Source organism: Apis cerana, linkage group LG1 (assembly GCF_029169275.1).
Source record: "Apis cerana isolate GH-2021 linkage group LG1, AcerK_1.0, whole genome shotgun sequence".
NCBI classification, from domain to species: domain Eukaryota; kingdom Metazoa; phylum Arthropoda; class Insecta; order Hymenoptera; family Apidae; genus Apis; species Apis cerana.
Window position 1 is genome coordinate 7,039,383 of NC_083852.1, and position 12,381 is coordinate 7,051,763.

At 35.2% G+C, this 12,381-nt stretch overlaps 2 protein-coding genes across 9 annotated transcripts in view; one reads left to right on the top strand and one right to left on the bottom strand.

Moving 5' to 3' along the window:
- LOC107994843 (teneurin-m) overlaps positions 1 to 12,381 on the bottom strand; it is a 502,908-nt gene that overhangs the window by 353,516 nt on the left and 137,011 nt on the right. The gene's annotated exons all lie outside the window — the stretch shown is intronic.
- On the top strand, positions 4,648 to 11,072 carry LOC107994845 (sialin-like). Its single transcript, XM_062085735.1, has 8 exons — positions 4,648 to 5,584; positions 5,901 to 6,093; positions 6,161 to 6,457; positions 8,675 to 8,951; positions 9,291 to 9,876; positions 10,058 to 10,190; positions 10,289 to 10,530; positions 10,711 to 11,072. The coding sequence occupies exons 1-8, from the start codon at positions 5,054 to 5,056 to the stop codon at positions 10,843 to 10,845; spliced, it is 2,394 nt and encodes a 797-aa protein (XP_061941719.1). The 5' UTR covers positions 4,648 to 5,053; the 3' UTR covers positions 10,846 to 11,072.

A 12,381-nucleotide genomic window follows, 5' to 3' on the forward strand; every position in this document is an offset into this window, starting at 1 on the left:
ACCAATCACGTTCAATAATTGGACGCAAAGTTTGAACAAACAGATCTACCATAAAACGAATCTTCATTCGCATCAAAGAACCGGCGATTTAAATTGCTTCTATCGCGTAAACCGACCCATCCATAAATATCGTCCATGACACTCGCCAATCGAATCGAAAATCACATTTTTCCATTTTTTCTTTTTTTCTTTTTTTAATTCGGCACCAACCTCGAACGATCCCTCCCAAAAAGCCTCGTCAAAGAATCAACCGCGTCGAAGGAATAGGCGCGAGTATCACGCCGGTCCAACACCGGTTAATTATAATATTTATCGTATGCACGTTTAACCCGGGAGCATCTTGCTAATTATACACGCGGCGACATCAGAGCCCGGCTAATATGCCGGTATATGGCGGTCCGGTGAAATAGTGGGACGCGGTATGGTGTACGGCGCGGTGGTGTACGTGCACGCCGGGACACGTGTGTGCGCGGGGGTGGAAGAGAACACGCGCGTGTACTCGGTGCCCGATCGTTTAATATTTCAGGGTCGCTGCCAGCACCACCACCACCACCACCAGGTTTTAGCGATACACAATCTATCGCACGCGTTGCCGATTCCCATGAGTTTATTGAAACAGCGACGAACGTGTACTCGAAAAGCCTCGTACTCTTCCCTTGCGAATAATGCATCCCACACCGCACGATGCCGCTACGTTTCGCGAGCCTTCCTTCCCTCCGATTGAAAAATGTATTTCCCTCCTTCGCGAAATCATGACGATCCAAGATTTTCATGGCACGGCACGTCGTCGTCGAGCTCGTTCCCTCACGAGCAACCAAGTTCCCCGCGATAAATTCGCGCCCATGAAATTTCCACGATGCCTCTACGATCCGTTTCTTCGCTCGCTCCTTCCTTCGCAACTGGCACCATCTATTAGAAGAGTTCCTCATTTAGAAGAGCCGATTCATCTCGTTTCAAGGCTCGCGAATTTATGGACCAGTTATGCTATTATTAAGCCGAACGTAGGGGAGAATCTATAGAACGAGGCAAATTTCTATTGGAATTAGGTTATTTTGAATACAAATTTACGTCACGTTAGGTTTTTATTAACTTCAACAGAGAGATTTCTCTTACTTCTCTTCTGTGTATATATATTAAAAAAAGAAATAAATTCGCGAGACTTATCAACTTTTCCATTTGTTTTTACGGGACGAACTAGTTACTAGGATAAAAGAATAAGAAAAATCGACGAACGTCTCCTACAATTAGGAGGCGCAGTCTCGAGCAGAGCAACTTAGGAGAAAGGAGCGCTCTCGCCTCGTATCGCTTCACTTTCGCGCTAGGTGGTCCGACGAGTGGGGCACGAAGAGAGCATCGCGCTTGTTAGAGGAGAACGGACTTGCACCGGCTAATTGGTATTCCAGGGGCGAGAAGTGTCAGCCTTTTGACTGATTCTATTTCGAGTAGGTTGCGCGGTGTTTACACTGCGGAAGGAATCGTAAGACGGCAAAGTGGCTGACCAACGGCGACGTCCGCCACAATGCGCCACATCTCGAGGGCCTTGAATCCCCTCAGACCGGTTCCATCCGCCGGGGATTTTCTGCCGTCTAATCGGTCACCGGGCATCGCTGTCCCCGCGCCTCGTGAAACGGGTTGTCTCTTCTTATACAAGTCTTCTCCTCTTCCCTTCCTCTCTCTCTCTCTATCTCTCTCTTGGTCTATTCTCGACCGGGCGGGATGGCGCGTTCATTTTTAACGCGTCGAGGCTTCGCACTTTCTCGAGTGGAACTCGCGTTTCTTCGCGACTCGTCGTATCCCGCGAACGTTCACCTCTCGATTCGAAGGGACGAACGAGGAAGATAGTTTGGCTTCATCTTGTACACGCGGATATATGCTCAGCTTTTTCGGACCCGTGTCGTCCGTCTCTCGGCAGGCTGTCGACGTAATCACCCCTATCCTACCCGCCCCCGCGAGACATTTCGTTACGGCTGCCGCTTTGAAAAGAGCCGACGTTTAAAGGAAGTCTCAGGCGTATCGATCGGCCTCCGTTACAGGTGCACGTTTGTCAAACATGTAGGTATGCATGAACGAAGCAGGTAAATTTTCCTTTTCCGGATCGATCGCGCGAAAGAATGATTTGTAAGCGCAAGCATAGGTTGGAGAATATCTGGTTTTGCGTAATATATAGGTTTAGATACGAGGCATGAGATTATTGTTACACGAGGATGGAGAAAAATGTTTTTTGTAAAAATTGTACGTTAAGCGTCATATTTCAATTTTTTGTTTCACAGTGATACGATATTTCTCGTAAATCATAAGATATCTAATTATGCATAATATAAATGTATATTTATTATAATTAGAAATATGTTTAAACATGGATATTTTATTTAAACGGATGTATGATTTATCTAAATATTACACTTATGTCGGATTAAATAGATAATGTAATATGAAACGAGGCAAGTCTAATTTTATACTCTTATTAAACAAATCGCAAATGGAGCGTGATAAATGTATAAACCATTATATCCAATAAGTTCCACTTGGATTAAATGTATCAAGATATCAGCGTAACTGATGTATGCGCATAATTTAATAATTTCTGAGAATCCAGTATTAATTCAGAAGATCTATTAACTTTGATTTTGGATGTTTAGCATTCTGGGTTCATTACAATTTCACTTTAAAGGAAGTGAACATGGAAAGGGGAAAAAAGGATGGAAGAATAATTTATATTTCTATGTAACTACGTTCTAAATTTATTTCGTACTTTATATACTTTTAATTAGTTAAACTTTAAGGCGAATAAAATTTTGAAAATATTTGCACACTGATCTCCGTAAATTCGTTCGTCAACTCATTGATTACAAAATACAAAGTCGACATGGTTAATAAAATTCATATTCACAATTTCGCATTATATTTTATCACAAAATAAAGCAAATATACAATGCGACAAAGAATTGTGCCTACTACAATAATCACTGACATATCACGAGCATACCAATGAATCTGATTGTTTCCATTAGAAAAGCTAATCGTTGTATTCAACTGAAATTTTCACACGCAGGAACGCGTTTATTCGATATTTATGACGATTTAACCGTTGATAGGAATCGCTAATGTCACTAGATTCATAGAGTAAGCGGTGGAAATGTAATGTATATACAGTAGAAGCATTCAACAGGTTGACGTCGCACAATAAAAACTTTTAAGCGGTCGATACCTCTTTGAACATCGTCGCCGTACGTTAAATAAGAACGATATTGCCGCATTTGATGCAAAAAAACGAGTGATCAAACGTATAATTTAAAAGTTAAACAAGAAAAAAAAAAGGATTCTGCAATAATCGTCATCTATTAGATTCAGGAATGACGAAAAGTATTTGTATGCCTCGAAGAATTGAACTTGCCTAATCGCATAATCGATTTTGAAATCCATGTTAATATTTAGAACAAAAGAAACGCGTAGTTTCGAGTGACACCATTCCTAATCTCATCAATCGATACGAATAAGAAGAAATTCATATTTTCAACCATAAACATCGACGAGTCGGTGAATGTACGGAGACCGATTTTCGCGATCGAAAAGAAACTTATATTTTCGAGAGCTGGCCCATCCAGTCTTGTATAATATTACATGGATCGATTAAAAAAATATATATATGTGTATATGTTTGTATTATACAAATCTACAATATATAAAAAATAGTAATTAATTTAATACATTCTACATCAGTCAATTGATTCCATTTATTGCCTTAACGATACTTTAACGATATATTATTAATTACTGAATGAGATATCGATAAAATATCAATAATCGAGAAACTACGTTTCTCGTACAATCTTCAATCGACTGCATCGTTAACCATAATACGACGAATCGATGAATGCATGGAGTTGACAAGATTGATTTTTGAGATTGATAAGAAAATACACAAACAACATCCGAAATCTGAATCGAAATCTCAGTCCGTCGAAATTGAATTAGAGGAAAGAAAGATGGGTTAGCGAGAACAAATTATTTTTTTACCTAACTACCCTTATCGAAATCGTATCTATTAAGTAATCAAAACGAATTAATTGTATAAATACTTGCATTTACCGCATTAATATGCTTTATTTATTTATCTAATGTAAAATTCTTTGCGAAAATTTTCAAAGTATTAAATATATTCACGATACTTTTTCGTATCCGATGCACAAATCAAGGTTAACCTAACATCCGATGTAAATATCGAGAAGAGATTAAAAATTTTTCACATTTCCCCCGATTTCAAACGAATCCTGTCTAATATAACTTATATTTCTTGTAACTACAGTGGGATACGTGAGATATTTCTTTGCCATAATGATCTGCATCGCAAACATGATTGTCTACGGGTTGAAGGTCAATATAGCCGTAGCTGTCGTAGGCATGGTAAAGCATAAAGACGAAGTATCAGACGCGTCTGACGAATGCGATTTCCATGACGTTGAGGTTGTCGTCGACATAGAAGGTCCGTTCGACTGGACTTCGACGCAACGAGGTTTAGTTGTTAGTTCTTATTTCGTCGGTTACTTAGTAGGCATGTTTCCATGCGGATATTTCGCAGATCGGTGAGTAGTCGAAAATAATTTAAAATAATAATCGAGTAAGCGTTCGAATCGGGGTCATTTTTCATTCAAATTTGAATCGTAGTAGATGATGGATTATTATTTACGACGTCAAAGATAAATGGATCAAAAGTGACCCTGTACAATTGAATACGATAAAATGGATATACTTGAAAAATGAAACGAAATATTTCCATTAAGTGTCCTATTTCAGATTAATCATTAATCGTATTTTCATTCTCCTAAAAACATTATTATCCCTAAATTATCTCGATACTTATTTATTCCTATTATGTATTTTTGTAACCTCAAAATCTTAGAAATTTACATATCAATTTTGATCGATAAACGTTCATTAATAAAACAGAAGATGATTATCAGTAAACAACAGTTTGCAAAGTCTTAGGATATCTTACAGTTTCAACACAAAGAACGCTCTGCTGATCTGCATATTGGGGAACGCGATTCTTACAATGTTGGTGCCAGTAGTGGCGCCCGTGTTGTGGGTACTTTACTTTACGAGATTCGTCATGGGTGTGGTGAGCGCGCCGAATCTTCCTATCGTTGCCATCCTGGTTGGAAAATGGATCGTTTACGAGGAGAAGAGTTTATGGTTCGGTATTATTTATTCCGGCCTATCGATCGGCACCGTCATCTCTATATTGACGTCAGGAATGATACTGCACGCCCTCGGATGGGAGGCGATCTTTTACATCCACGGTTTCCTTCCGTTGATCTGGTGCGCTGTATTCTTCTTGTTCTTCGACGATAACCCGGAAACGCAAAAGTACATAACAGAGGAGGAGAGACATTATATTGTGACCTCGTACGGGCACCGTGGCATTGAATCGAGGAAGATGAAAGTACCATGGAAATCCATTTTCACGTCGGTCCCGTTTATAGCCCTACTTTTGACCAATACATTCGGTACCTATGTTTGGTACTTCCTGCTTACGCTGTTACCTTTGTACATGAACAAGATTCTGAGATTTGATATTCAATCCGTGAGTTCATTTTTTCATTTTTTAAAAAACTTCTTTTCTCGTTATCTCGCAACGAGCATTTATACTTTTTGTTTTTTTAAATATTAAGAATAATTTATCGGTAGAGATTTTTTTTAACCAAGATACTACAAGTTAATATAATCGATGAACAATGAAAAAAATAAAAAGAGTATTGTAATGTAAAAATGAAATACATATTATATTGAAGTTAAAATAAGCACACAAGTGTTCCATATAACCTTCTTCTTAATTCCTTATAGAATCATTTAATTAATAGCTTAATTGTCACTATTCGTGTCGTTTGGTAATTACGCAGAACGCAGTTCTAAGTTGCTTGCCGTACCTCTTAAGCGCAATAGTGAATCCGATTTATGGAGAAATATTGGATTGGGGCAGACTGAGGAATTATTGGGATCAGACAATGGCGCGAAAGATCGCAATGTTCACAAGCAAGTTCTCTCTCTCTCTATCAGATGTAACATACTCTCTTCTACTTTCTTCATTCTATTGTATTATATAAAAATTTGTTGATTATAAAAAATGTTCAACATACATATTTCTTAATCATTTTCACAGGTTGCGTCCCACCGTGTATTTTTCTCCTTATTATCGCTTATATCGGTTGCTATCGGACAATAGTTGTCGTTTTGTTGATGCTGAGCGTAATGTTTGCCGGTACAAGTTTCGTCGGATTTCTTTGCAACCACAACGATTTGGCGCCAAATTATGCGGGAATCTTGATGGGTATAACGAATACGCCAGGAACACTTCCAGCCTTTATTTTGCCCGCCATAGTGGGCGCACTTACGGAAGACGGGGTAAGAGATGAAACCGGAAGTGTGCGAGAACCGGAAAATATCGGGCCAGATCGAAGTAATCAAAATTGGAAGAATTGGAAATGAAATTTTTTATAAAAATTACTTCCATATATATTTATAATTACGATTTATAATCATCAACTTTGAAAAATAGTACACCTATACAAACGATGAAAAGAATTATTTAATTGTAATATTCAATTAGAAAAGATATTTCGGGAAGGGGTTACAATAATTTGATATTAATATAAGATATAAGATAATTGAAATTTTAATTTTAATCGTAATCCCATCGAAATTTTGGAAATTACGAAAGAAATATATATTTATAAGCTGATCGAGTATTGGACAAAGCTGGAAATAATAAAGATTCGAAAATCCAATTCGAATTCGAATACCCGAAATTTTCAGATTATCGCTTTATCTTTTTTGTATTGGACTTTTCGATCCTAAATAATTTGAATCGATGTTCGTAAAATTAATTTCCATGTCTTTTTTTTTAAATATAATACTTCTATCTGATATAGTTTTTTTTCTATTACGTCAAGACTTTCTGATAATTAATATGATTTAATAATCATCACGAATATATAAACTATTTCTTCTTTTCCATTCTTCATTAATCCAATTTGTAAACGTAGCACACTATGGCACAATGGAGATACGCATTTTGGGTGCCCATTATTGCACAGATGATTGCTTTCTTCGTATTCGTCATCTTTGGATCGGCAGAGATTCAAGAATGGAATTATGAGGGAATAAATGAAAATAATGGAACCTAATTTTTAATCCTATATTTTTATCTTAATTCTATTATTGTATATCATTTAATGAAAAATGCATTTTTACTTATACTATTATTATATAAATTTTTTTGATTATTTGTTTTCTTTGGATACGACAATTAATAAGTTTTATTAGTAGTAATAATAAATGTAAATTTATCGAATGTCGTATCTAAAAAAAAAAAAAAAAAGAATTTGCAAGATTGAGGAATCTGCAGGGAATGATAGTATTGAAAGTATTATTTTTTTTTATCGTAATCTTTGAAACTTTTAATTATTTTATTCGCGCATTATTGTTACGTATGTGTATATGAAAAATAATAATAAATATTTATTTTAGTAAAACGTTTTCTTTTTATTCTAGTAACGATATCAATAATATAAAATTATGAAAACTATCTTCATTGGATAACACGAAATTTTATCTTTCTTTTTATTTTACCATTAAAAAATTTAAGCGATGCTGTTCTACAAATAATATCTGAGAATTAATATTTGATTTGTGATCGTATAGTTATATATTTATTCACATACCTATTATGATCAACTATAATAAATTTAAATAAAATTAAAAAAAAAGAATCCTTATGTTCTACTGTTCCAAAATTTCATACGTAATATTAAATCAAAATTGGAGAATCTTCGAAAAACAAATAATAAGAATTATTATACACAATTTTTCAACTCGTTAAAATCATAATCTTAAATATTAATTATAATTCTTTTCCCAAATAATGAAATTTTATTTTCTATCGCGAGACGATCCGTAATGAAGATCGATTAATTAAAGGATGGATCCATCGATGGATGGACAAAAATATTACAAGTTTATCACCATGTGATAAATCTTATCTCAATTAGACCGTGAAGTTTGCGTCTGATCTGCGAAATTCTCACATGAAAAAGAAAAGAAATTCTTAAGAACATCATAACGATGTATCATTAGATATGGATCAAGGTATCGATATTAATAATTGATAGTCGATCTTTAGTACACTTCAGTCGGTTGCATCGTTAACCATAATTCGATAAACGTCGACGAATCGGTGTATGCATGTATGAAAGCTGACAAGAGCGATTTTTGAGATCAATAAGAAAGTAGAAAGGCAACTCTACTCTACTGGATACTATGAGAAACGTAGTGCACATTAATGAGATAAATCAAAAAGATGGGTTAGCGAGAACAAGTTTCTTTTAATATTCGATTATTAAGTATTCAAAAACAATTAATTTTAATACACTTATCTTTATCATAGAATAATAATAATAAAAAAAGATTCTTCTTTTATTGTTTAATGTAATTTCTATGTGAAAGTTTTTTAAAAAAAAAGTCTCATTTTTTGAGAATGACGTACAAATTAAAGTTAACCTAATTAAGGTATCAAAAGTAATTTTCAAGAAGAAAATTAAAAACTTCTCTCGACGATACTTTTCTCATTGAAACAAAATTTATCTACATACAATATTTATATTTCTTGTGAAACTAGTGGGATACGTGAGATATATATTTGCATTCATGATCTGCATCGCGAACATGATCATCTACGGGCTGAAAGTTAACATAACCGTAGCTGTCGTAGGCATGGTTAAATATAAAGATGATAAAAACGACGCTTCGGAGGAATGTGAATTTGAAGCTATAGCCCGAATTATCGATATACAAGGTCCGTTCAAATGGACTTCGACGCAACAAAGTTTTGTTATTAGTTCCTATTTCATCGGTTATTTAATAGGCATGTTTCCATGCGGATATTTCGCAGATCGGTAAGTAAAATCGAGAATAATTAAACAATCGAGTAAGCTTAAGCTTTCGAACTTCGTTCGAAGGGATTACTTTTCATTCAAATTTGAATCGCGGTAGACGATATATCGGATATTATTGGCGTCAAAAAGAAATGGATCAAAAGTTTATTTCCATTAAATGTTGTTTTTCTTCAAAAACAAAATTATTCTCATTCTTATTTCCATATTATTTATTCCTAACATACATCTTGAACGGATCGTTTGTTCAAAATCTTAGATTCGTATACGAATTTCGTTCATTTATAAAATAGAAGAACATTATTGATTAAACGACAGTTCGCAAAGCACGATATCTTGCAGTTTCAACACGAAGACCGTTCTGCTGATCTGCGTATTGGGGAACGCGATTCTTACACTGATAGTGCCATTAGTGGCGCCCACGTTGTGGATATTTTACATTGTGAGATTCGTCATGGGTGTGGTGAGCGCGCCGAATCTTCCTATCGTTGCCATCCTGGTTGGGAAATGGATCGTTTACGAGGAGAAGAGTTTATGGTTCGGTATTATTTATTCCGGCATATCGATCGGCACCGTCATCTCTATATTGACGTCAGGAATGATACTGCACGCCTTCGGATGGAAGCAGATATTTTACATCCACGGTTTTCTTCCGTTAATCTGGTGCCTTGTATTCTACATGTTCTTCGGCGATAACCCGGAAACTCAAGTGTACATATCGAAGGAGGAGAGAGAATACATCACGAGCTCGTACGGGCACCGCGGCCTTCAATCGGTGAATATGAAGGTGCCGTGGAAAGCCATTTTCACGTCGGTCCCGTTTATTGCCCTCATCTTCACCAATTTATTCGGAAATTTTGCCTGGTACTTCCTGCTCACGCAGCTACCCTTGTATATGAACAAGATTCTGAGATTCGACATTCAATCTGTGAGTCTGTCATTCAATTTTCTTACGCTTCCTTTTCCTTTTACGCCATCCCATAAGCGCTTTTCAGTACTCGACTTGAGAATAAATTATATTTATTAATATAAATTTAATTACTTATGGAATGACTTGTGAACCATTCAAATTATAAAGATTCGCCAATATCGATATGGTAATTACGCAGAACGCAGTTCTAAGTTGCTTGCCGTACCTCTTAAGCGCAATAGTGAATCCGATTTTGGGAGAAATATTGGATTGGGGCAGACTGAGGAATTATTGGGATCAGACAATGGCGCGAAAGATCGTAACGTTTTTAAGCAAGTTCTCCCTCCATTTTATTCATCCTTTCCTCTACTTTTTCGTTTTCTTTTTTATATCCGTTACTTAAAACTTGTCCAACGTTTCTTAATCACAGGTTGCGTCCCACCCTGTATTTTTCTCCTTATTATCGCTTATATCGGTTGCTATCGGACAGTAGCCGTCGTACTGTTGATATTGAGCATGACGTTCACCGGTACAAGTTTCGTCGGATTTCTTTGCAACCACAACGATTTGGCGCCAAATTATGCGGGAATCTTGATGGGTATAACGAATACGCCAGGAACACTTCCAGCCTTTATTTTCCCTGCTGTAGTGAGCCTATTTACGCATGACGGGGTAAGAGATGAAACTCTTCTCTTAGAAAGAGGATCGGAAAATATCGACAGATATTATTGCAATAACTAATATCCCTATCTCGTATTTTTTCCATTTTTGATAATTATGTTTTAACGATTATTAACAAATTACGGAAATTTTTTCTTTACTTTTTATTAATCTAGTATATTTAAAACACAGCATACCGTGGCACGATGGAGATACGCATTTTGGCTGGCTGTTATTGGACAGATGATTGCGTTCGTTGTGTTCACGATCTTTGGATCGGCAGAGATTCAAGAATGGAATTATAACGAAGAAAATGAAGAAAATTAGCAAACCGATTTCTAATATTATATTTCTGCATATTTATGTTTCATAGTGAAAAATGTATTTTTACTAATGATATTGTTATAGATTTTTCTTTCTTCGGATACGATAATAATTTTTAATTATTTTTAAGTAGTAATATTTAATAGTAATAATATTTGTAATTTTATCGTATCCAGTGGAAAAGATTGACGAATCTGCAAAGAGTAATGGAATGATTGCTGGACTTTCCAGTTCTTTCAATCGTAATTGTATTTGTATGAGATAAAATTTATAGCAATTATTTTATTTATACATTATTGTTAAATATATATATATACGTTTAAATATATTTCACGAAAAATGATAAACGTTTATTTTATTAAAAACACGATATTGATGATAAAAAAAAAAAAAATTACAAAAATCATCCATCGATACAAAAATCTGCCAAGAAAAAGAAAGAATCGCGGGCTCGGCAACTTTCTACTCCCTTATACTTCAACGATATATGGTTAAGTGTCAATAACATATCGACAAGATATTAATAATCGATAGTCACCCGTCTCTAGCACACTTCAGTCGTGTCGTTAACGATAAACATCGACGAATCGGTGCATTTATGGAGACGACGAGACAGATTTTCGTAATCGGTAAGAAAATAAATGGTGCAACGGCGTGGCACGAGAAACGATAGTGAACGATTAATGCGATAAATCGAAGAGATGGATCAGTGAGAAGAAATTTCTTTTAACCATATTCGTATCGCCTATTAAGCATTCGAAACAATTAACTTTAATCATTTCGTAATTATTTACTTTACCATATAATAACGAATTTCTATGCGAAACTTTTTTAAACTAAGTCCACGATACTTTTTTATCTTAGAAATGACGAGTTAATCAAGCTTAATCTGAACATAATTCCCTGAAAGTAAAGACTTTTCACGATATTTTTCTCATTGAAATGTGGCTAACATGGCACAATTTATATTTATCGTGATATAATTATTGCACACGTTGGTTAAGTATGAAGATGAAATATTCCTCGACACAGAATCGAAACTATCGATAACTAAAAGATAGAGTTCGAACAGATTTGATCGTTATTTACTTATATTTGTTGTGCTTCGCGCAATATTTCGTAGAAAGTTTCCATCAGTTTTACGAAACTTCTCTTCCCGCTGTTGTTGATTATAAAAATGTATTCAGCGTATTTTTTTATTCACAGGTTGCATTTCACCGAGTATTCGTCTCCTATCGTTGCAATCGCACGATAGTTTTGAATTTTAGCTAATGCTGTTCATGAATTGGGATATCTTGGCACCAAAACTACAGGGGAATTTTAATATTACAAATATTCCAAAAACTAATGTAGAACACTAATGTAGAAGATGGGATAAGAGATAAAATCGGAAATGTGAGAGAAATTATCGAATCAAATCCCGAATAATTGAGAGGTCAGAAATGAAATTTCAGGAAATGAAATTTTTATAAAAATTTCTCTCAATAGCATATATCATATTAAACTTTTATTTTTATCTTTATCTTTATTTTGTATAAC

Bases quoted from the DNA above. Each gene is read 5' to 3' on its own strand.
- LOC107994845 (XM_062085735.1), top strand. From the start codon at position 5,054: ATGTTGGTGCCAGTAGTGGCGCCCGTGTTGTGGGTACTTTACTTTACG. The intron at 6,094-6,160 runs GTATTATATAAA...TCATTTTCACAG, and splicing joins TCTACTTTCTTCATTCTATT to GTTGCGTCCCACCGTGTATT. The intron at 9,877-10,057 runs GTGAGTCTGTCA...GTAATTACGCAG, and splicing joins TGAGATTCGACATTCAATCT to AACGCAGTTCTAAGTTGCTT.